Below are 24,791 nucleotides of genomic sequence, written 5' to 3'. Positions count from 1 at the left end.
AACTTTTGCTCATGGGGGTGTATATGTTCACTTAAACATGCTATCAATAGAAAATACAAAATAGAAACCCCCTCCCGATATTTTTTTAGGCTCTGAGAGGAGAAGAAAGGCTGGAATGCCATCGCTCTATTCTCCAATTCACCCGATCTGGTAATGTTTAATTTCCTGCACCGTGTTATTTCTGTCTGCTTTACTTTGTATCATGCGTTCCACTCACTGAGTGGCTTGCACACGTTCTAGTATCATCAGTGCATGCCAAATTTGATTACCTGGATGATTGTTGTTATGAATCTACAGAAAAAGGCTTCCTTGGGCCGCAAGTAGTCGCATTAGATATTATTTCACACAGCATTGGTCAAACTGAAAATGGTATGTAGTTTGTTCAGAACTTTATTTTCTATATGGCATACCTGAGGAAGGTTTACCCTCCTGTCACAAGCAACAACATATCAATAGTACTAAAATGCATTTATATTTATATTTTCCTATTTTGTAGAGGTGGTATTTCCTTCAGAATTTGTGTGATTTGTTCGTGCAGAGATGAATATTCTATGGTACTCATCATATCAATCAATGATTAAACATTTAAACCAGAAAAAGTCCATATTTGTTTCTTTCTAGTGCTGAGCGTCTTGTACTTTGTCGTTTCTGCATGCTACTTCTATCCATTCCAATTCCGCTCACATGTTCCACTTAGTGACGTGTTCTACTTAGTGAGTCGACAATAGTTGCTCTACTATCATTAGTGCGGATTTGATCATTGGATGGCTGGTGTTGACTGATGTTGAACACCTGGAGAATGTATTATTGCTCCAGTAGTAGTTATTGGGCTGCACAGCATATAATTTTAAACTTTAATTATTGTTGCTTAAAATATTACAGAAGAAAGTATGCGCCAAGATAGTGATATTGATACTTGTAATTGTGGAAAATATTTCTTGGTTTGCAAGTAATCTTAATGTGATTTTTATGCAAGAAATTACGCAAATCTACATGCCATCCCTCATTTGAGCTTTTGCCTTGGCTTAATATGGTATGCAGCGATTGGATCGTCATTTTTTTTCTATGTTGGGTAAAATTTATTTACGTTAGCACTTAGTGCATTTAACAACTGTGCTGTACTTTTGAATACCAGAAAAACGGGTCAAATATGATACTCATTGCTGCATATATTGAGAAATAAATCCTATAAGACTTCCTAACCTTTTGGGCCCTTGATTAGAGCTCCTTTAAATTATGATACATGGCAAATGGATGAAATGGTTGATTTATTCTATCACATGTCATTGGATTGAAAGGGTCCAAACTCAACATGAGTTCGTCCCACAGGTTTCTTCTTCCCTTGCTTTCAGTCATCGGGATGACCATTTTTTAGCCATCACTCCTAGAAATTCAGGTCTATCCTATAAAATAAATTTGATATCCATTTTCAAATCGGGATGCTATGAGTTTTTTTTTGCAAGCCTTATTGATTTGCAGACTGCAAGCAGTGCCTAGACACCGAAGTCAGCCTTGCAGTTTTGCACCTTGCGGTTGCAGGATGTAATCTCGCAAGCATCAATCGAGAGGCAGGTTAGACTGGTACGCTGTGGGGACAGCAGCGTAAGTAAACAGCACCAAACTTTCATGTTTCTGGCGAGTGAGAAGTCTAAATCAGTCTCCTTCACTTTAACTAAAGATAATGCTTTCTTGTCATTAAGAATTGGATTTCGACATCTTGAATGCTTCTATTAGTTTGTGTTTTGATTTTTAAATTCTAGAGGTTGGCAAACGGCAATGCATACATATCTTACAGCACTATCAGAGAGTGATAACCCAAACCGCATTCACCTGAACACTGTCATATTCCTGTTAGATCCCTGCCAATTGTTTTTTTGACAGGCTTCAACACCTAATTGTGGAGCTGATATGTCTGCTACAGATCCTTTCTTAGGAGAAAAGGATCATAGACACACTATGGATGTTCATTATTTAGGAACCAACTTAACTAGACCTTTTATTTTACACTATTGATGCATTCTTTATTCAATTGATGTCCATTGTGCAGTTATGAGTGTTAGCAATACTGTTCTGCTAATGTTCCATTACTAATTCACCAACTTGTTGTAGATCCTTACTCTGTCACAAACTTTCTGTCACGAATTCTTGAACTGTGTTTTCTATTTGAGCGGCATTCATTCATTATCTTATACAGGGCCATTTTCTACGATTGAGATGTCAATATGAAGGGACGACTATAATTGTATACATATTAGAGTTAGTTTTCTTTTTCTATATTTGTTCGGAATTAGAAACAAGCTTTCTCATGGCATCACCACAAGAATCCAATTCTGTATGCTTGAAGCGAAAGCTTGTTGATGACTGCCTGTCAAAAGACTGCAAATCGCGCCGTGTCAAATCTGAGAATGGACCCTCATTTGATTCATCTGCTAAACGTTGCAACTGTTGTTGCACGCGACCTAACCTTGCCAATGATTGTGCCAATTTCCTAAAGAGTGGAGCGCCTAGCCGTATCATGTACTACAAACAAGGGTCTTGGCACAATTTTCCTGAGCAAATAATGAAGTCCCTCATTGAAGAATTCAGAGGCAATAAATCGAGTGTTGTGTCTGTGATGGACGATGAGCCCATTCTTGTTGATTTCTTGTCAATGACCCTTGTCAACCTAAAAACCAGAAAGCAGAGGTCTGTTGCGTGGTTTGATGACACTGGCTAGCGTTTTTTTCCTTCCCTGTTCTTTGATGAGGAAAGTGATGAATTGGCCAAAGGGAATTCTGGTAATGCTGACAGCACTGCACAGGGAATAATGGTAGACAAGGTTGCGAGTTCTCCACCTGAAGTGGTCAAGCAAGTTGTTCTTGAATCTAGCCCTCCAGCTCCTGAAAAACCTTCGACTGTAGACATATTGCGCAAGAAGATCACATCTGTGGAAAGAGGCAGTGAAAGCTTTCTATTTGTCCAGGATCTTTTTCTCTCTGGTATGGGTCCATTTGCAACACCAAGTAACATTCTTCATATCCACCGCTACTCTCCGAACGATATCACTGCTCAGTGTAGATTTGAAGCTTTTGAAAGACAGATGAAGGCAACTAAAGAAGCACGTGGTGATGCAAACGTAAGGTATGGATGGCTAGGATCAAGGAAGAATGACATAGTTAGGATTCTCATTAATGGTTTGGGTACCACTGCAAATCCTATTGAGAAAGCAGGCTTGAGTGCTGGTGTATATCTTTCACCAGAAAACCGAGCCTTTACCAGGTGTTTTCCTAACTCTGTTTTTGTGATTACCATTTCGTAGTGTTTAATATATTGCTATATTAACATCACGTTTTTAATGTGTTTCAGTGTTGGTCTTTGTGATGTTGACGAAAAAGGTGTGCAGTATATGTTGCTGTGCCGTATGATACTGGGCAACATGGAAGCTGTTGAACCTGGATCACAAGAATCTTTTCCAAGCAGTGAGATATATGATTCTGGTGTTGATGATTGTTCGAACCCAAAGTGTTTTGTGATGTGGCCATCACATCTAAGCACTCACATCCGTTTAGAATATCTTGTTAGTTTCAAGCTTGTCTCAAAAGTTCGACGTAAGATGATTACTAAGAGTTAACACCTATATAACGTGATATTACTAAGTGGAGTGAATATTATGTTTGGTGTATTTATTTTCAGATTATTTGCTTGACCTGAAGGGTTTATGGTTTCACCCATCACCGAAGGAAGCTGCAATGGATATTTCTACCCTTCAACCTGTGAGGCAACCTGATTCATGTTACTTGTTTACCATTGGCACACTGGTTTTCCTGTTAAATGCATATCTGCTGATCACAGTGGGACCGACAGAAGCTTGTTCTTGTAGACGTCCAGCTCTGATGCCCATGGAACCCCCCTCTCTGCATCTTGCAACGTCGACTAATTTTAGCTTTGGTGTACAGTAGTATTCAACTTATCCAGCGAAACAATCTGTCCGCAGGTAACGTGTGAAACAGGTGAAGGACCAACTTCCCCATGGATATCATTCAGAGTTTTGTTTGGAGTGATTCAGGACAATATATCATCTGTAGCAAAGGAGCTTCTCTTCCATCATTATGAGGAGCTGAAGGTACTATTGGCTTGAATAGTTCTTTTAATATCTCTTGGTATTGATTTTGGTTTGTATGGTGGAAGCTGAACCATGTCAACTTTTCACTTGACAGGAGAGCATAATTTCTCGCGAAGAAATGGTGAAGAAAATGATAATAATAGTTGGAGAAAAAATACTTTTGGAGGCCTTGAAGAAACTTCATTACTGTGTAAGTTTAGTATGCATTTTCATCTTTCATATCTAAACCGAGGAATCTTTCAAGGCTCGTGCTGGTCCTTCCCCTTGTAGTTTCAAGCTTGTATAGGAAGGATTTAGTGACATGTTATGCTTGCAATACATCAAATAACCTTTTTGAGGTTGTTACACTCAATGTGCATTGCGTATATAACATAAAATCGACTCTGATGATACGGCTTGCAAGGGCATGAATCTGGCTTGCATAAAAGAAGGCTTCTCTTCAGTTTCCAAACACAAAATCATTTTATTCATGCTTCATGAATATTATGGATATGCAACTGTTCCTTGGCAAATTAGGCATCATAAGGCTGTTCTGTGCTTAGTATCTACTTTCAACATTTCTGATAGTTGTATTGTTTGGATGATGCATGCTAAGGAATTTTAATAGTAAATATTTCTGCAGCTTCATGCCTCTTGAGCATTAGTGGTAATGTGCGCAAGGAAACATTGTAATATTTTCGTTGCTCCTCAGTCATGTGACTAAGCTTTCTAAATAAGTAATGTGTAACACCTCTTTTCTTGCTGGCATGTTTTAGCATCACTTTGTTATTGGCTTTTATTGCAGCCATCATTGTGGTACAAGCCTTCTGTTGAAGCGGTGTCTAGTCATCCCGTAATGGCAGCACAAGAACAACTATCATTGGATAAGGCAGGTGGGAATTGTTCATTAACTCTTAATGTTAACGATGGTGATTCACATGCACCAATGCTGTGCTGAACACGCCACAGTTAGCAACAAAGGATGTGTGCCCTTGCAACAGATATGGTGCCCAATGGCCATGAATGTTGGCAGCAAGTGGTGTGCCAGAAACATCTAATTCTGCCAGTGTCATATGCGGAGTTCTACAAGTGTGGAACCCAAAGGCAGAGATTCTTCATATGCAAATCATGCCACCTGGGACCTCGGCAACCCTGTGTGCCAAAAACCATGGTTCTTCCATGGGAGAATGGCACCTATAGTTCACGATGGCCTTTTGAGGACAATTTCTGGAAACTCTGCATCACCTGGTCAAGTTTGCAAATCTGCTACACCAATCGCAGGGCATTCTGGTTATGCTTCTCTAGCACAAACTAATGCTTCCAAACCCCATGGAGTTTTCTGCTCCAGGTCTCACTTCTAAGGGCTATGAATCTGCTGTACCAAGCTTGGCACTTGGAAATTCTAAAAGTACAGGCGTGAAACGTCTGAATTCTGCACCAAGAATGACACCTGAAGGCCAGGAATTCCTTTCACTGGGTATTGCATCACGACCACCTCATTTAGTAAAACTCCAGGCCGGTTTAACATCGTTGCCATACCTCCAGTTCACATGCCAGGTAAGCCACTCTTCAAGATGGATGTTGCCTACCAACTATGGATATTAGGTTGCCATTTCTGTGCAGGCCGTGGAAAATCATCGTCAATGAGCACCGAGGCCGTGATTCTCTGACATTGAGTATCACACCAAAATGCAATGGTGGCCCAGCATTAAGTCAAGCGCCAAAGCGCCATGAATCTCCAATAGCTGATACGAGCACAAAGGGCCATGATTGTGTAACTCCAATTTGCTACATACATTGTGTAAACTGGATGTGATTCAATTGTTGCTATAATGTATTCCATATTTTTGGCCAATTGGAACTGGATTTGAGTCCTATTTGATCCGCACTGATTATATTTTCTTACTCTAATGCAGAGGAAGAGAAGAGGAAGAGAGAAGAGGCTGAGAGGAAAGCTAAGCTTGATGCTATTGCAGCCAAACAGCGACAGAGAGAGATAGAGTTAGAAGAAAAGGAAAAGGCGCGGAAGGAACAGCTCTTAAGAGGATCTGAGGCTACGCGTGTTACTGATTCCGCCCCTGTTGCACAGCCACCTCGCGAGCCAGCAGCCCCTGCTGTAGCAGTAGCTGCCACCATCGCTCCAGCTGCTGGCAAATATGTTCCCAAGTTTAAACGCGGCGATAGCAGCAGCAGCAGTGCTGGTGGCAGCCAGAGACCAGCTGATGTGCGTACACGCGACGAGGACCGTTGGGGTTCACGTGAAGAGCGCCCTCGCCCTGATGTGCGTCCGCTTCGCCAAGATGGACCTCCTGCACGACAGGATGCACCCCCAGCTCGCCCAGATGGCCCCCCTCCAGCTACTGACCGTTGGCGTGGATCAAGATTTTCCTCCAGCTCTTCAACCTCTTCATCGACCTGGGGAGGCCGCGGAACTGATGCTCACCGCCTTAGATTTTTTTTGCTGTCGGGCACTTCAGTGCAAAATGTCTGCCAGAGATCTCAAGGAACATGGTTACTTGAATTTGTTTTTTTTATTGCGCTGACTGCACCTAAAATTTTGGAGCTAGTCTGTTAGGGCTATGGCACCTTTCCAGTCCAGTTTGACGTTCCAAGTTGCAGCACTATATGCATATTCTGTCGTTATTTGTTAGTAATACTTGAACCTTGTGTTTTTGTTGGTGCGTCCGCCCTAGCTAAATGCAATCACTGTTTTCGTGCTGTCTTGGGGAATGCCCTTGTTCTCTTTTGTGTCTGTATATATAGTGTTTCGCTGTGATCGGTCGTAGGGATTCTGAGCAAAGCTATACTGGTACCGACATATTTGACAGGCTCCGGAGATGATGAAATGTTGTTTGTCCATAAAAATTGTCCAGTTGAATGTTTGGACCTAGCACTTGTTTTAGGGCTATGGACCTATGGTGCCTTGTCATGGCTCATACGCTTGGCAATTCCATGTTGCAGTAGTCCTGCCGGAGTCTACTTCCCGATTCGGGGGTGATCGTATGGTTTCGTCTTTCTGTATCAAGTTCTCTTGCATACTAAGTCTCAAAGAAGAGTTTAGTGCTGAGCAAGGCAATACTAGCACGAATATGTTAACGGCCGCCTCCATAGAATGAAAAGAGACCAGGTTTTGTAAAGCTTTGGGCTGTATGGCCTCTGTTGACACAAAAGCCCATGGTGTCTGACCCAAATTAATGGGGCTTAAACACAAAGTCCGACTATTGCCGGGAACACGGAAGTGACCTGGCAGCTTCAATCAGTACCTTTGTTTTGGCTCGGGTGGAGTGAGCGAAATAAAATACAGTAACAGGCGTGCTAGCATTATACGGAGTTATAGAGCAGGCAGATGTATGCTGACGAAATGAAGTCAGTCCTTGCGAAAGAACCCTCGAGGAAGGTACAGCGCCAAGTACAACGGCAAAATCCTAATGTGATACGGGATAGTTTTCTAGATGTGATTTGTGCAGGCAGGGAAGATTGGATCATCTCGGAATGGGAAATACAATGGTGGAAACGGATGCCTTGACCGGCAATATCTCCTTGTCTGTAGATTGAAGAATCTGCTCGTTTCATGTCTGATGCTTTGCGGGATGGTTTCCCAATTCCCATGGGCACGTGTCCATCTTTTGAGCAAACAATAAAAAAAGAATGTGCAAGCTCCAAATAGTCAGCTGAAATCAATATAAGGCACTGATTTTTTGCTTTATCATTCAAACTATTCTGCATGAGTGTCACATAGCTCCTGGCATGCAGGACAAGAAAACAGATTAGACATTTACAGTTACATGTTACAAAAAGGGTCATTAAGCAATCCACTGCTTGAATGGTTACTATCAGAAACAACAGATGGGATCCCCAACAGGGACAGAACCGTGTCAATCCCTCGACGGATTCAGCACCAATGTAATATCAGAAACACCAAAAGGGAGATGCCGGGGACAGAACTACAAAGATACGATTTCCCAATCCACTAAATCTCTACACTGCATCAACAGCAACTGTTTCATGACAAGACTTCCTGCCAGTGGCGCAGACACGCCCAAGGCGCAGACACAGCTTTAGATTAACTCCAATTGACAGCCTCCTACCGGCACACAGCGGACAATATCCACACACCAGCTGAAGATACGCATCACTCGGCGCTTAACCTCCTCCTCATCAGCACAGAAGAACCTATATATACTAAAATCACATACATCATCATAATTGCAATTCATTTAATACATTTTACTAGTGCAATATATAAGCTTACCTTCCAGCAATACTGTTAGTGCCGCTACCCTCCTCTAAAATGACTCTCAGATCAACACTTGAACTGTCCACATCAATAGACCTATCCACAACAGCATTTGCATGAAAAAGCAAGCTTGCGGGTTGTTCATCCCATTCAGTGAAAACCTTGCAGACAGCCTGAAGTTCAATTTAAAACCACTGTTTAATTGAATTGCCATAGATCATTGTTCATAAAGACAAAACACCATAGTTAGCGTCATATCAAAATCAAATAACATTTGAGCACGAATAAAAAATTGAGCAATAATAGGTATTTACGGGACATCTACACTCTTGTATTATAAATGCTAGGGCCTACTATGTACAATGAAGTCCCTACTGTGTGGTCATACTGATTCTATCCTGGCCTATGAGACCTAACTTAACAATAAGGAATGCAAACTATTCAGGTGAATGTAAGGCTGATTACCTTGGTTGCAGCTGTGCTTCTGGTAATAATAGAAAAGCTGGAATCTCTTCTTGAATTCTCCCCTATATCCGAATGGTGGTATCAGGCAAATATAAAAGCATCATCAGAGTACTAAAAAAACAAAAACATCTTTATGCATATAATCAGAGTACCTGCGTAGAAATGAGGGATTAAGATTCTTTCATCCACATTCAACCCAAAAGAACCCAACACCTAAATTATTACATTTAGTTCATCAGAAAAGAGAACAGGCAAGAGGTGTTGGACCGGAACCAAATGCTTATGGAGGAACACAAGTAGGAAATACCGTGGGAAGCTTTCTTAGGCAATTATTCAGGCTTTCATTCTTGTCAGAGATCTGAACCTGATATAAACATGAGCATAGCATTTAGTAATTGGACACAATAATTGACAAGAAAAGCCCAGAGGGAAAAATGAAAACATGAGATTCAATAAGATCTGAAAACATGAGATTCAATAAGATCATGACTGAACATCCACCTTATCATTATTGAGCACAGCACTGTATTCCACCACGAATTCAACATTTACTTGTTCCCAACGAACTTGATTTTGTTCCCTAGAATTCAAAAACTGTGTATTTCAGCAGAACATTCATATAAAGAAACCTAGCAACCACACAGAAGAAGTCATTCCATACCTGAAAACAGTGACTTCCATCTGTTCTGACAGAACCTTAACATTAATTTTCTTACCCTCATTCACACCAGTGTCTTTCTCACAATACATTTTCTCAAAGATCAGTGTCTGATGATCCTTCTTTGCAATGCTTATGTTTGTGCTTTTCCACGCATTGACCTGAAAATAAAAATGGTACAAATCAACTCACGAAACAAAAACTAACAGAACAGAAATACAGTACAATGCTGGTATTTACCATATCATCAAGAGTCATTGTAGGGTCATTGATAGCAACAACTTGTACGTCAATGCTCTGCAGTCCCATTTGGACAAGAATCCTACCAACTTTGGAAAATCCTAGTCATCATGTAACAGATTGAATCAGTAGAGTTTTAGCCTCTATAGTTACTTTTAGAGAGATTTTAGATGCAGCATACCATTTACTCCCACTCTGATCCTTGTATATTCACCATCAGAATCCCCCTTCTCTGTTTTGCTAGAAACTCCAAGCAGACTACCCACAGGATTAACCGTAACAAGAACATTGCTCACCGATTTCAACGAAATCTTGCCATCTGCGAGTTGGTTTCAGACATCAAGAAACCATAATTTAAGAAAAAAGAACTCCAAGAACCAGAAAAGAAGAAAGAGACGGGAAGAAAGAAGAGCCATGGAGATGGAACGAGACTCAAATCGCGGAATCACATCTGTATGCAAGAACACGAACAAGAACAAGAACGAGAATTAGAAGAGAAGTGACCTCTTGCAGATGGTACACGAATCTGTAGATACGTCCAAAGGTGAGCTTCGTCATCCTCAATGGCGGCGACGTCGCCTGACCAGGAACCGCGGTTCTTGCTCTTCAGCTTGGCCTGGTCGCCGATGCGGAAGGCGCGAGTCGAGTACGGCTTCGGTGTCTTGAACTGGACCGTGCTCCAGAACGGCTCTGCCTGCTCCACGAGCTCGACGCTCCCTCGATAAGATATTCCGCGGACGACGACGTTCATGACCTCTTCCTTCATGCCGGACGGGAACCAGCCAGCGAAGAGCGCAGAGGCGGAGGACGAGGAGGAGCTCGCCGAGGAGGAAGAAGCGCGCTCCATTGTTCTGTCTTTCTGTTCGTATTGAAAATTCAGGTAACTGCCGTTAGAAGTCGGCGGCTTATATAGACGGCGGACGACTATGCAAGCTGTGATCGGACGGACAAGGGGCGCTACCTGTCGTTACCTTCCAACGGCCGAGATGCACTGGGCCGGGACGCACCCGGGCGCCGCCATGGACGCCGCGGGCGTCGAGGCGAAGGGGCTTGGCGACGTTGGCGTGCTCTCCGCCGCCGCCGCCTGCTCCAGAGGCTCCCGGGCGACGGATCGCCCCATGCGGCGGGTCCGCGCGGTCCAGGTTGCCGTCCGCGCGGCACCAGCACGCCGCCAGCCCGCCGGGCTCGTTCGCCAGGCGCCCCCCCACAGGGGCACATCGATCTCAGCGCGGGCGGGCGAGGGGATGGACGACGCCGTGGAAACATTGCCGACCGCTCGAACTAAGCAGCCGGATACGGGAGGGAACCAGGGAGTGGGAGAAGCACCTTCAGCGGGGAGGCGGGGAGCCTTGAGACTGAGGACTGAGGAGGACTCAGGATGGGAGCAAAAAGTGAAGGGGCTTTTGGGGCTCGGCGTGGATTCCCTAACTCGCTGAAGCAAAGTCATACTGTACGTGACTTTCCCCTTCTCAGATGTCACCCATTCTCCATGCTATGGCTGCTAAATTCCTCACGTTTTTTATGCACAACACTTAGTACAGATGATGATTTAGCCTAAATAAGAGCCCAGCTTGGGAGGGAAACGTAACTCAATAGGGGAGATGATAAACAGGAAGGAATGAGTTGAAAAACATTTACACTATATTTTAGTGTAGAATTAAACAACCATTTCACTTTGGTATTTTGAACAGTTTCATGCTCCAGAAGGAAACCTTAAGACTTAGATCGTGCAAGTAAAAAAAATCGCTATTTACGCTTTTATATTCTTGTTACTAGACGTTATATGGAAATAAGAAGAAATCGCAATTTTTCATTACACATAAAAAGGGTTTGAAAAGTTAATTTTCTTTTCAATATCATTCTTTTTTCAAAATCCTATTTTTGTTCTTCCATCCATGCAATAGGGAGCAAATGAAAAAAGAGGGGTTATTTTTCCTAAAATGATAGGCTTTGAAATAGGAATCATGTAATAATGCTGGATTCAAATATTTATTTGGGGGCAAGAACTGAAGCTGGACTGGTTAGTTTTGCATTGAGGAAGTTAAAATCCGTAGCAGCCGTTGGATGGAGAATCAGCGTCATCTAAGAAGGGAAATTCACTTGTGACTTTGCTTCGGCAAGCCAGAGATTGCACGTAGAAGATTAGAATAACAACCCTATGCAGAAGATGTACAATAGCGGATGTGTGTTCTGGACGGTTACATTCGTATAGATAGTTTTGTTTGTCGGCTGCCTTGCACCACCGTTAACATAGTAAAAACATATTTAAAAAATAAAAACATAATATGTATATATTTTCATGCAAAGGTCAACCCTTGAAGCACATACGAGATATATATAGACAAAATTCTTATAAACACATTGCTAATAGACACAAACAATCACTAAAAGAATAGTGTGTAAGTTCCACTAATTCGAACTAGAACTATATATTCCACCTAAGAAACTAATCAACCGAACTATACATACTCATTCAACTAATATGTAGATTCATATCGCTCCACTAAACCAACGCGCCCGGTCGTGGGACCCACGATGTGGGTCGGCCTTCACCACTCATCACCCATAGAGCGGCTGCGTTAGGTCCACGCAGCAAGGAACGGGAATAGAGGCCACATCCACCCTACTCGAAACGGTGTCGGAGAAGGTCTGTGTGTCCTTCTTCACCGCACACCAAATCGATTCCGCCCGTTACACATCGCAGTCCTGACCTCCAACGCCGCCGCTCGGCCGCAGCCAGTGGTGAATCCAGTCAGGGAGTGAAGAGGGGGCTCATCTCCCTTCTCTTCTTCCTTCCCTTCTATTCTTCTTCCTCCCCCTTTCTTCTTTATTTTTTCTTTCCAAAAATGGAGGGAGGCTTAAAGGGATATCCATTGATCTTGAGAAGGTAGGCCCTCGTGTAGATCCGCCCCTGGCCTCAGTTGGTCTTATTCATGCCTCTCCGACTCATCCCGTGCCCATCCTTCTACGCCGCCGGCCAACCCCACCACAGCAGCCCTACTGGGTCATCACTTCCTTGGCCCCTTCACGGCTTCACGTTGTTCTTACTATTAGCGCCTCCTCCTCCATCTCCAAACCAGATGCAGTGACTTCTGCTCCAATAGCACGCGCCGTTGCCGGTGGTGGAGACAGACACGAAGAAGACACAGCGGCGTCTCGAGCAAAAGGTGGGGGGCGATGACGAACCTGCCGCAGCTGCGGGTTGCGGTCCTCCTTCCGCTCCAACAGGCCGCGACGCTAACATATATATACTCTGTACGGTGATGGACCCATCTCCAGCAGGCAAACCATCCGCGCCAATGTTGCCGATTCACGTCGGCGTCGTCTCCTCAGCCAGAGGCGGATATGCTGCCCATGACGGCTGCAACGGCGTCAATTTTGACCGCGTTGTCGCTGTCTCCCATCCCTTCCCATCCAGCAAACATATGTGGATGCGAACCTCCAGGCGCATTTGTCTCAGCCTATCGTCATCAGAGGTCCCTCGCGTGAGCAAGCTCCTACGGCAGCTACATCTCCACCCACGCCAGTGAAGGTTGTTGGTCTCAATTCAACTAATCATGCCTGAGCCGAACAACCATATTTTCTTCTCGTTGGTCCGATGCCAGTTTGGAGTAGTAGTGGATTGAAATCCTTCCTGTACCCTCTTTTCTTTCCCCAAATTGAACTGCAATTTCTAATCTTAGCATTTTGTATGCTCATGATTTTGCTAGAGGTCTGTCAAGCAGGTGTGCCCGAGCAAGCAGCAATTCCTAATGAGGCACCTCAACGGCTGCAGAAATGTAGTTATGTTATAGTCAATTATTGTTATGCCTACCTATGCATCACAAACAAACTAAACACTTTTGGTACAAAATTATAGGTCTTTTCAGTCCTTGAAAGTTGCTGTTCTTCTCACAAAATAAAGTACAATGAATCGTAAAAGAAAAGGTGATAACCTACATCTATTTAATTGTTTTTTGCCAATGTTGTAAATCATATTCTCATCATAGCACAAATGCGCTCATCTTCGTAATTCTAAGGTTTCGATCAGATTCTCTTTTTTTATTAACGAAGGGTACCTAACAAGGTTTGTTACTTTGGAACTAACCGTAAATATAGCACCTCAACTCTTATAGTTAGCTATGGAAATTATTTGGTTGTCTGTTATTAGTTTTGTCAATTTTGTTTCCCATCATATTGATTTGATCCCTGCTGTTTCATTTATCTCTGTTCGGCCAAGCGGACCAGGGATAACCAACATTTAAGTAAGAGAAAGTTGCACATACCAAATTTTTGTGTAGTTGGGTACACAATGCTCTGACTTAAGCTTATTAGAAATTCCATCAATTTTTTTCTTTATTAAAATAAAAAATATTTCAAAAATATATTTGGACGTATCTTGCAGCTCTTTGTGATACTCAATGTTTTGAAGTGTCCAGGCTAGCAAAAATATTACATCTCTACCTCAGTTTGTGATACTCAATATTTTGAAGTGTCCAGGATAGCAAAAATATTACATCTCTACCTCAGTTTGTGATACTTAGTTTTGAAGTGCCCTATGTCAAATTAGTATATAGTATGATTTTAGCATACTAAAATTTCATAAGATACGAAGGTAAAATCAGTTTACTTTAAGGATTACTCAATTATTTTTTTTCATTAGAATTCTCATTTCAAACATGATAAGTTTGGTTCTTTTCTCACTTCCTCTCCTATTTTTTGTAGTTTTCTGTTCTCCAGCAGTACCAGATTATTTGTTTAAAATATTGGATATGGAATGTTGCTTGAGGAACCCTACAGCGCAGCAACCATTTGTAGCTGTGCACCTTTATTCTTATTCATTATTAAATTAAGAGATTATGTATTTTTTACATATCGTTTTTTGCAGACTTTTACCCTATGAATTGCAATTCCAAAGAGCCAGAACAATGAACAGGTTCTTTTTTTTCTAGGAATTTTAGGTGCAGCCATGAAATTGGTATGTGGTATTAATTTCACCTTTAATTCTAAAAGTTTGGCCCTTTGGATCAAATGTTCATTTTCTTTTCTTTTCTCTTCTCATTGCTAGCTGCTCATGCAAGTTCTTTGGTTTTAAGAAGTGAGGTGGTAATGTTGGTTTTTTTTTCAATATTCTGAATGATTACATATTTGATGCAATGATATAATTTTTTATCTCCTGTTATTTCCTTACCAAAAGTATCAATATCGTCTCATTCCATAATATGTTGTCTCTTCAACAAATTGAGTACTAATTCATTTTCAAGCATCAGTTCAAAAGGAGGCCGACCAACTATGAATGGCATCCTACAGACCCCCCTACTTATGCCGTTATTTACGCTTTAATTATTTACATTTGTAATTGACCTATCTTTGTTTCATCTTTGCGATGACTGATTGCAATGCTTGGCAAGATCTTTGAGTTCTATGGCGGTTGCCACTTGATACCTATGTGTACTATGCATTGGTTTGGTCGGCCATTAAGAAAAACCCTTGCTTTTCATTATTTGAACTATCTAACTTCCGCAGCGGACGAACCACCGCATGCCACACACATCTTCCCTGCGGGCACGGCGTTAGGGCGCCAATATTCCTAGTTATCGATATACTCCCATCATTCCAAATTGTTAGTCATTTTGTCAAATCTATAAATGTAAATTTTGCTGTAAATCTAGATATATAGCATGATCTAAATTTTGAAACGAAGGAAGTAATATTTTTATACATATAGATCCATAAAATTAAGGAATATACATGCATCGTTATCGCATGGAAGGCATAATCCAAACGCATTTAGGGTAGTCCTCACCCCAGTGTCTCTCCACCCTATAATTCCTTGGCTCCCCCGTTGCAGAGTCGGGCCTCCTAATGTCGCCGGTGGCCAAGTACAACACCCACGCACGGCCATAGCTGCAGTCCCGTGATTGTGCAAGGAGAGAGCAGAGCGGGATGTTGGTGAAGTACACGCAGTCAGGCCTCAGCCATGCTCCGTCGTCGCCGTCCGCGTGCACGGATAGCGTCTGGTTTAGGTCGCCGATGAGGAAGGCTTGGCCGTGCAGGCATGTCACTTGCGCCCACGTTGACGACGATGACCCTTGTTCTGCAGTGCAGCTCGGAGCGTAACGTAGCGCGAGCATATTCCCGTCGGACGAGTGGAGCTCCCGGATCGAGCTGCACACGATGTGGAGCGCGCCGTCGCCGGTGAAGGCGAGGTGGTGGCGGCGCTTGATGAGGCCGGGCATCGTGGGCTCGAACGTGGCGAACGGCGCGGGCGAGGGGGACGGCGCGGCCATGTCGACCACCCACACCTGGCCGGACATGGTCATGTAGTAGAACTTGCCGTCGTGGTACGCGACGTCCCGCTGGGCCCTGATGTAGTCGCCGCCGCGTTCGAAGGGGCCGAGGTCGGCCAGCCACACCTCGTTGCAGCCAGCCCTGGCGAACGCCATGGCTTTGCCGGAGCGGTTTCGGGTTACCACGGCGACGGCGAAGTCGTGCTCGGTGGGGCTCGGCGAGAAGGCCACCTTCTGGAAAGTTTTGCACAGCGAGATCTCCTCCGTCTCGCTCCTGCTGCCGCTGGGCATGTGGTAGACCCGACCGAAGGGGGCCGGCACGTCGACGCGCGCGTCCGTGAGCGGGTTCAGCAGCGAGAGCCGGATCTTGAGGTCGGCGTCGATGTACGCCCCGGCGATCCACCCGCCGCTGGAGCCGACGCAGAAGAGCCCCGCGCCGCCCGGCGGCGACCAGCGGAACGCCTGCATGGTCGGGACGGAGAGCAGGGTGAAGGCGTCGCTGCAGCCCCCGCTGCCGATCGGGAGGACCACCCACGGAGGCGGCATCCTCGGCACCGGGCGGGGGCCGTCGGCTGCCCGCCACGAGCGGCACACGGCGCGGAAGCATACGCGGCCGGGGACGGCGGTGAGGAGCTCGCGCACGCATGCCAGGAGATCGCCGGGCAGGCCGGCCCAGTCGGCGACGCGCGCCAGCGGAGGATCGGCTGTCGTCATCGGCGGCGAGCGCGAACTTGCTTCTCCGCGATCAACCCGACTAATCAAATCTACTGATTATTCAGAACAGGATTCTAAATCCGCACGTTGTATTCTTCAACCTATAAGGTTACGACATGGATAGTACCTAGAGTTCTTATGAACAAATTTTGCCGCGTACGGGTCCGGACTCAATTATTGTTTTTTATAGGCAATGATATGCTACAACGTGTTGGCATTAATTAAACCATAAGGATTATTAATAACTAGCCTAATGAAACATGAGTTCGCTGACGGCTGGGAATTCGCTCCCAGCCCAACAACTAACGAAGGCACGGCCCACCCGGCCCGCGGCCCATCCGCGCTCGGCACTTTGGCGGCTAGCGCAGGCTGCAGGTGCGGTCACGCTCAGCGGCAGGCACCCCCCCCCCCCCCCCACCCGCCGTCTCCTCCCCGTCCCCCACCTCGTCGGCGGCTCTGCCAGAAAACCCAAACCCACCTCACCACCATATCTCGCCGCTGTCCATATCGATCCGGACCCCACCCCGTCCACATCACCTCACCGCCGGAGCCCCGCCGCAGCCTGTCGCCTGGCCTTCCCCCGCGCCGTGCCGGCTTGCTCCGCAGGTTATAGAACCGGCAGGCTACGCTAACCCTAGCATCCTCGGCTCGGCTGTAGAAGAGCACTGGGGGCGTGAGAGAGGGAGTCACCAGCCCTCGTGACCTCCTCCCGCTTCTACCTCGCCCCCGACGCTTGCGAAAATGGGGATCTAGGGATACCCCAGCTCACTCCTTCCGTAAGCACCCCGATCCCACTCCAGCATCCATTCCCTACTACTCCCGTGCTACTTCCGAAGTCCATCTATGAATCCTTCTGTAGAGTGGCAGAGTATCGTGAATTGTTGTGCAAGTTTATTATAAAAAAAAAGGATATGCTCCTCGGTCAAGTTCTCTTTGCACTTGTTTCTGTGGTAGAGCTGGATTCCGAGTTAATTTAGTCTTCCTTCTCTGGTGCAAACATCTAGTTGGAGGAAATTATGCTTGCTTGTACATGTGGATTGTGTTGCTGGTTTTGGCTATCCTAGTTGAGTTTCTAACTGGGACTGCTCGATTGCAAACTTAGCATTCCCTTGAACGGGCATAAGTTGGTGATTGTTGGGTTTGTCTATCGGGGTCAATACACTGGGTTGTCGAAGATTGCATGTCGTTTAGAGTTTCATATATCGAGAGTTGTTTGTACGGTGATGGGTCTCTTAGGGCTTGGATGTTAGCGGTACTGAAACTTTGCTTTGAAAATGAACTTTTGCTCATGGGGGTGTATATGTTCACTTAAACATGCTATCAATAGAAAATACAAAATAGAAACCCCCCTCCCGATATTTTTTTAGGCTCTGAGAGGAGAAGAAAGGCTGGAATGCCATCGCTCTATTCTCCAATTCACTCGATCTGGTAATGTTTAATTCACCAGATACACAGTATTCCAGTATCTGGCGATGATCCTCTTGACCATCTTCCTGGCCGCTGACTGGATGGCTGTGGAGAGTAGAATGCCAGAGCTGAAGACCATCTCCCTGGGGAAACCAGGTACTGCTGGATCGGGCAAGACAACCAGCTTGACCGTGCTGCAAGAGTAACGCGGGGAAGACCCCGTCACCCGTGTGGAAAGCTGGATGCAGTTCTGGCTGAAACCGGTGATCCACAAGACACGTTCCAACCAGACAACTAGCCCCTGGCGATGGCGGGTGTACGTCTCTGGATCATGGGTCACACTCATCATGGCGACTTCCATAGCGGCGTTTACTCTGTGTAGAACACGCAAGAGCGGTGTTGGCATAGTGGGAAGAATGAACGGAAGTGGGGGAGAAGTCAAGTATAGTTCAAGGTGGTATATTTAAGCAGATAGGGTCATTTAGAATGTCCTAAGTCTACCGACCATCTCTATAGCTCGTGCTACGGTCAAGTATGGCTCCTATACCAACTGAAACGAACCGGATTCACGGGTCAGGGAATCCGACTCCCTGTATCATTGTGATAGTCCCTGGATCAAGCGCTATCATATACAGAACTCATTTCAGGCATAATATCACAGTCATACATAGCATAGGGTCAACACAGGTTTAAATATTACATAAATCCATCGGAGTTGTAGTAGGAATTCATTACAAGCCTTTCAGCTAGAGCGAACAAACAGAAAACGAATAGCGGTAGCTAGGCCTCTGGCCGTCCTTCATCTTCTAGGACCTCCTCCACAGGCAACTCGAGCGTAGCACAGGCTTTAGTCGTACCAACCGTCATCGTTGGGGTCGAACTCCGGATCGGATCCTGCATCGTACCAGGCTATCCCCAAGATATGGGATAGGTTAACGTCACCATCCGAATGCAAGTTTTATAGTGGACTATACTAAGGATATAACAAAGTTCAAGAAAATAAGCTGGGGTTTCCTATGCATGCAACAACATTTTAGGAGAAAATCACATCATCTTCCAACCTCGACTTGGGCCGTTCCGGTATTCCGGACTCCCGGTCAACACACACCTTCCAAACCACCGAGTCGATACGAGAACTTCCTCTCCTCGCATCTCAACTGCACCCTGGCAGGAAGTCATTCTAGAGGGAGGTAGAATTCATGAGTAACACTAACTAATGAAAGCAACAAAAAAGTAGGATTGTCCATAACCGAGGACGCGGCTATACGTATAGTTTTCACCCTGCAGGGATTGTACACCTGGACCCACTCGAATCAACGCTAGTCGGGGATCAACCGGCTAAGCGACGAAACACCGGTCTACTGAAACAGGACTAGGAGCCACGGTACCATCCGGCTTTCCCGGGTCTTGGGCGCATCCTCTCACAAGAGGTCGCCCCGGGACTGTGAAGCCTCCCATGCGTCTCAGGGAACGTGAGGTCAGCACCTCCTCCCCCTGCACCGATACTCGATCCTCCCACCAGCTTGGTACCGCACTTGCTAACCCCGGACCGGGCCCATCCTCATAATGGATAAGTGGTGTGCACGCTTAACGTATTCCCACAGATCATGGTTACCTTCACCCGGTCCTTATATGCCAAAGCAGGCATCTTCGTCATATGCGTCTCCACCCCGGTGGTTCGCGACTGCACCCTTGACGGGTGCCCCCAACTCCTCAACCTTTATCCAACAGGTTGTACCCACCACAGGTACTCCGTAGGGTGTGCCAAGATACACACCCCAAGCACTTCGTAGGGTGTGCTAAGATACACACCCCAAGCCCTCGATCAACGATCGAGTTAAGTTCACCCGCTTCCAGCTAAAAAAAAACCTAAACACCAACTCCTGAGAAGTGTATCTCCACCCACGCCAAGACTATCCATCCATTCCCACACACACATGCAAGGTACAGCAAGGCATTTCATATAGTAATCAAGTGTGGTAGGATTACAAGGAGTACAGATAAAATAGGCTATGCAGGCTTATCTCAACAACATTACAACAAGTAGCGGTAGCATACTAGCAAGCAATGCCTAATAGGTATTCAGATCGTAGATGGGCGTGAACCTGGCGTCTCTTCGAAGTCCTCCTAGACTTCCGGGTAGTCATGGCCATCGGTCAACTCCTCGAAGTCGGGTCCTATTCGTAAATACGAGTAAGGGCAGGGGGCAAAGGGCAAAAGTGCACAAATCTCTCAAATAAGATCCAAATTACCACAAAACCTACTTTAACGGGTAGTTCATGATTTTAGATGAATTATGGAACTGGTTTCATAATTTTCGGAGGTCCGGTCGAGTTATTATGAATTTTATAAGTAAATCCCTATTTCTGAAATTAATAAATGAATTAGGGAAAAGGAAAACATGCACAGTGACATGTGGCAGCACCAGAGCGTGCCACGTGGCATGCTGACATCAACATGACGTCACTGGGGTCACGGCCTGCTGACGTCAGCAGTGGGCCCTACTGACATCAGCGTTGACCGGTCAACTGTCAAAGGGGTCAAAGGGTTAGTGGGTCCCACTGGTCAGCCTCACCCCAAGAATGACATGTGGGGCCCTCAGTCAGGCCGGGTAAAAGGAAAAAGAAAAGCGCCGGCTAGGTTATGGGCTGGCTAGGCGTGTAGGCCGGCTCAGCTTAACAGGCCGGCCCACGGTCCACTCCTCTCCCCACCCCCCCCCCTCTCTCTCTCTCTCTCTTTCTGACAAACGGGTCCAGGAGCAGTGCCACAAGGAATGACCGAGGGGGAATGACTAAGTGGGAATGACCGAGTGCCAGTGTGTGGTGTGCGTCATGTGTGTTCGAAGGAATGACTGAGGGAAAAATAACTGAGCGGGAATGACTGAGAGGCTTGGCCAAGAGGGAATGACTGAGGGGTCCTGCGTGTGTTAGGGAATGACTGAGGCGTCTTGCGTGTGTGAGGGAATGACTGAGGGGTCCTGCGTGTGTGAGGTCCGGTGCGTGGCGAGGTCCGGTGCGGCCTAACGGGGCGTGGCGAGGCGGGGCATGGCTCGGCCTCGCGGTGAGGGAGGGCGCATGCACGCGCGCGGGTCCTGGCTTCCTAGAGCCGCGGCGTGGCCGTGCCGTGCACGGGGCACTGGCATCCCGGGCCCGCGGCACGACGCAGCGGCGAAGGGCGACGGGCTGCGGTGGCGGAAAGCGGCGCGACAGGTCCCTGCACAAGAGCGGCACAGAGGCCGGGGAATAGGGGGTCCTAAGGTATACTACAGAGGGGTCATTGGCATCACTGGCAGCACGAGGGAGACGGGGCAGTGGCGGCGCTCACCGGTGGGCTTGCCAGTGAGGTGCGTGACGCGGTGACGGGTCGGTGCAAGCGGGCCGGTGCCGTGCAGGGGGCGCGGCTACGTCGTCGTAGTCGTACGGGCGCCGGCTCGGTGAAGGGCTTGGACGGCGTGGCGTCGTGCTCCTCCTGGTGCTGCTTCTCTTCCTCCTCCTGGTCCTCTTCCCCTTTGGTGCGGCGGCGGCGGAAGTGGGAAATAGTGGGGCGGCTAGGGTTTGCGACACGGAGCGGGGCTACTTATGCGCAGCGTTAGGGCTTGGGGAGCGGCTGCGGTAGGGGGTCCTCGGCGTCCGGGCCGGGACGCGTGGCGGCATCACGGCGCGGCTAGGGTTTCACGGCGCGGGCGGCCGAGGCGCGGTGGGGAAAAGGGCGCGCGGGTGGTTGCGCTGCCTCATCGTGGAGCGGGGTAGTGCGTGGGGACGGCCGGTGACGCGGGTGGAGCAGCGGCGCAGGCGGAAAAAGGGGAGACCGGGCGGTCACGGGCGGAGCAAGGCGACGCGAGGCGGAGGCGGAAAGGGCGAGGCCGGGGCGGAAAGCTGCGGCCGCGGCGAGAGGAGGAAGAAGGGAAAGCTGACAAGCGGGGCCCGCTTGTCAGCCGCCCGAGTGGGAAGGTGAAGGGGCGCGGTGCGGGTGAGGCCGGCCAGTGGGCGGGGCCGCGTGGGGGAAAAGGGAAAAGGGAGCTGGGCCGAACTGTGTTCGAATGGGCCGGTTTCTGGTTTTTAGACCCAAGCAGGTTTAGTGATTAGGGTCTGAATTTGAATTTGAATGGAAACTTCCACTCATTTTAATAAAACAATTTGAAAGCCATTCAAGTAAAATCCAAACAACAATTTTAAACATGATCAACTGCAATTAAATTCAAAAGACTCCAAATTACACACTAACATTTTTAACGGTCCTTAATTAAAGATGTCGAGTTAATTTACTAAGATTCCGAGGTAGAGAGAACTTGTGCTTATATTTGGTTCTATCTAAGGCACAACACGAAAAGTTTTCAAAATTCACGATTTTTGACACTAATATAACATTCCGGAGAATTCGGGATGTTACCGCATTTGTCTCAGCCTATCGTCATCAGAGGTCCCTCGCGTGAGAAAGCTCCTACGGCAGCTACATCTCCACCCACGCTAGTGAAGGCTGTTGGTCTCAATTCAACTAATCAGTTGTTGGTCTCAATTCAACTAATCATGCCTGAGCCGAACAACCACATTTTCTCCTCGTTGGTCCGATGCCAGTTTGGAGTAGTAGTGGATTGAAATCCTTCCTGTACCCTCTTTTCTTTCCCCAAATTGAACTGCAATTTCTAATCTTAGCATTTTTTGTGCTCATGATTTTGCTACAGGTCTGTCAAGCAGGTGTGCCCGAGCAAGCAGCAATTCCTAATGAGACACCTCAACGGTGAGAATTGAGCTATAGAAATGTAGTTATGTTATAGTCAATTATTGTTATGCCTACCTATGCATCACAAACAAACTAAACACTTTTGGTACAAAATTATAGGTCTTTTCAGTCCTTGAAAGATGCTGTTCTTCTCACAAAATAAAGTACAATGAATCGTAAAAGAAAAGGTCATAACTACATCTATTTAATCATTTTTTGCCAATGTTGTAAATCATATTCTCATCATGGCACAAATGCGCTCATCTTCGTAATTCTAAGGTTTCGATCAGATTTTCTTTTTTTAGTAACTAAGGGTACCTAACAAAGTTTGTTACTTTGGAACTAACAGTAAATATAGCACTTCAACTCTTATACTTTTCATATCCCCTCACAAATCATCCTTGCACTTTGCTTTCGATATTGGAAAATCATCTGAACAGTTTTGGCTACATCTGACTGGTAAATAAGATATAGTTAGCTACGGAAATTATTTGGTTGTCTGTTATTAGTTTTGTAAATTTTGTTTCCCATCACAACATGATCCCTGCTGTTTCATTTATCTCTGTTCAGCCAAGTGGACCAGGGATAACCAACATTTAAGTAAGAGAAAGTTGCACATACCAAATTTTTGTGTAGTTGGGTACACAATGCTCTGACTTAAGCTTACTAGAAATTCCATCAATTCTTTTCTTTATTAAAATAAAAAATATTTCAAAAATATATTTGGACGTATCTTGCAGCTCTTTGTGATACTCAATGTTTTGAAGTGTCCAGGATAGCAAAAATATTACATCTCTACTTCAATTTGTGATACTCAATGTTTTGAAGTGTCCAGGTCAGCAAAAATATTACATCTCTACCTCAGTTTGTGATACTCAGATTTGAAGTGCCCTATGTCAAATTAGTATATAATATGATCTTAGCATACTAAAATTTCATAAGATACGAAGGTAAAATCAGTTTACTTTAAGGATTACTCAATTATTTTTTTTCATTAGAATTCTCATTTCAAACATGATAAGTTTGGTTCTTTTCTCACTTCCTCTCCTATTTTTTGTAGTTTTCTATTCTCCAGCACTACCAGATTATTTGTTTAAAACATTGGATATGGAATGTTGCTTGAGGAACCCTACAGCGCAGCAACCATTTGTAGCTGTGCACCTTTATTCTTATTCATTATTAAATTAAGAGATTATGGATTTTTTACATATCTTTTTTTGCAGACTTTTACCCTATGAATTGCAATTCCAAAGAGCCAGAACAATGAACAGGTTCTTTTTTTCTAGGAATTTTAGGTGCAGCCATGAAATTGGTATGTGGTATTAATTTCACCTTTAATTCTAAAAGTTTGGCCCTTTGGATCAAATGTTCATTTTCTTTTCTTTTCTCTTCTCATTGCCAGCTGCTCATGCAAGTTCTTTGGTTTTAAGAAGTGAGGTGGTAATGTTGGTTTTTTTCAATATTCTAAATGATTACAGATCTGATACAATGATATAATTTTTTATCTCCAGTTATTTCCTTAGCAAACTTATCAATATCGTCTCATGCCATAATATGTTTTCTCTTCAACAAATCGAGTACTAATTCATTTTCAAGTATCAGTTCAAAAGGAGGCCGACCACCTATGAATGGCATCCTGCAGAGCCCCCTACTTATGCCGTTATTTACGCTTTAATTATTTATATTTGTAATTGACCTATCTTTGTTTCGTCTTTACGATGAATGATTGCAATGCTTGGCAAGATCTTTGAGTTCTATGGCGGTTGCCACTTGATACCTATGTGTACTATGCATTGGTTTGGTCGGCCATTAAGAAAAACCCTTGCTTTTCATTATTTGAACTATCTAACTTCCGCAGCGGACGAACCACCGCATGCCACACACATCTTCCCTGCGGGCACGGCGTTAGCGCGCCAATATTCCTAGTTATCGATATACTCCCATCATTCCAAATTGTTAGTCATTTTGTCAAATCTATAAATGTAAATTTTGCTGTAAATC

At 45.4% G+C, this 24,791-nt stretch overlaps 3 protein-coding genes, 1 long non-coding RNA gene and 1 pseudogene across 6 annotated transcripts; 3 read left to right on the top strand and 2 right to left on the bottom strand.

Annotated features, from left to right (window-relative positions):
- The first annotated feature begins 1,463 nt into the window (after positions 1-1,463).
- LOC112892782 lies at positions 1,464-5,728 on the top strand (annotated as a pseudogene).
- Positions 5,729-5,963: 235 nt separating this feature from the next.
- Positions 5,964-6,799, top strand: LOC112892781 (eukaryotic translation initiation factor 3 subunit A-like; the record flags this gene model as incomplete). Its single annotated transcript, XM_025959895.1, has 1 exon — positions 5,964-6,799. A coding segment is annotated over one exon (693 nt), but the record flags the coding sequence as incomplete, so codon positions are not given.
- A 954-nt stretch (positions 6,800-7,753) lies between these two features.
- LOC112892185 (glyceraldehyde-3-phosphate dehydrogenase 2, cytosolic-like) lies at positions 7,754-11,085 on the bottom strand. Of its 3 annotated transcripts, none has more exons than XM_025959301.1 (11): positions 10,643-11,085; positions 10,186-10,540; positions 9,863-10,000; positions 9,682-9,782; positions 9,445-9,602; positions 9,285-9,363; positions 9,091-9,147; positions 8,936-8,996; positions 8,784-8,845; positions 8,334-8,491; positions 7,754-8,263 (listed from the first exon to the last, which is right to left on the bottom strand). In XM_025959301.1, the coding sequence occupies exons 2-11, from the start codon at positions 10,526-10,528 to the stop codon at positions 8,140-8,142; spliced, it is 1,281 nt and encodes a 426-aa protein (XP_025815086.1). In that variant the 5' UTR covers positions 10,529-10,540; positions 10,643-11,085; the 3' UTR covers positions 7,754-8,139. The 3 variants fall into 3 exon arrangements, with proteins under 3 accessions (XP_025815086.1, XP_025815088.1, XP_025815087.1); XM_025959303.1 differs by having other exon boundaries at positions 7,754-8,254; XM_025959302.1 differs by having other exon boundaries at positions 10,653-11,085.
- Positions 11,086-15,419: 4,334 nt separating this feature from the next.
- On the bottom strand, positions 15,420-16,664 carry LOC112892780 (F-box protein SKIP23-like). Its single transcript, XM_025959894.1, has one exon. It carries the CDS (start codon positions 16,662-16,664, stop codon positions 15,420-15,422), a length of 1,245 nt encoding a protein of 414 aa, XP_025815679.1.
- A 424-nt stretch (positions 16,665-17,088) lies between these two features.
- Positions 17,089-24,570, top strand: LOC112892186. The gene is made up of 3 exons (XR_003228680.1): positions 17,089-17,440; positions 22,753-24,102; positions 24,193-24,570. It is a non-coding gene; the product is annotated as an uncharacterized LOC112892186 (long non-coding RNA).
- Positions 24,571-24,791: the final 221 nt, after the last annotated feature.

Source organism: Panicum hallii, chromosome 5 (assembly GCF_002211085.1).
Source record: "Panicum hallii strain FIL2 chromosome 5, PHallii_v3.1, whole genome shotgun sequence".
NCBI classification, from domain to species: domain Eukaryota; kingdom Viridiplantae; phylum Streptophyta; class Magnoliopsida; order Poales; family Poaceae; genus Panicum; species Panicum hallii.
Note: the sequence above shows the minus strand (reverse complement) of the source record. Positions and strands in the feature narration are given on the sequence as shown.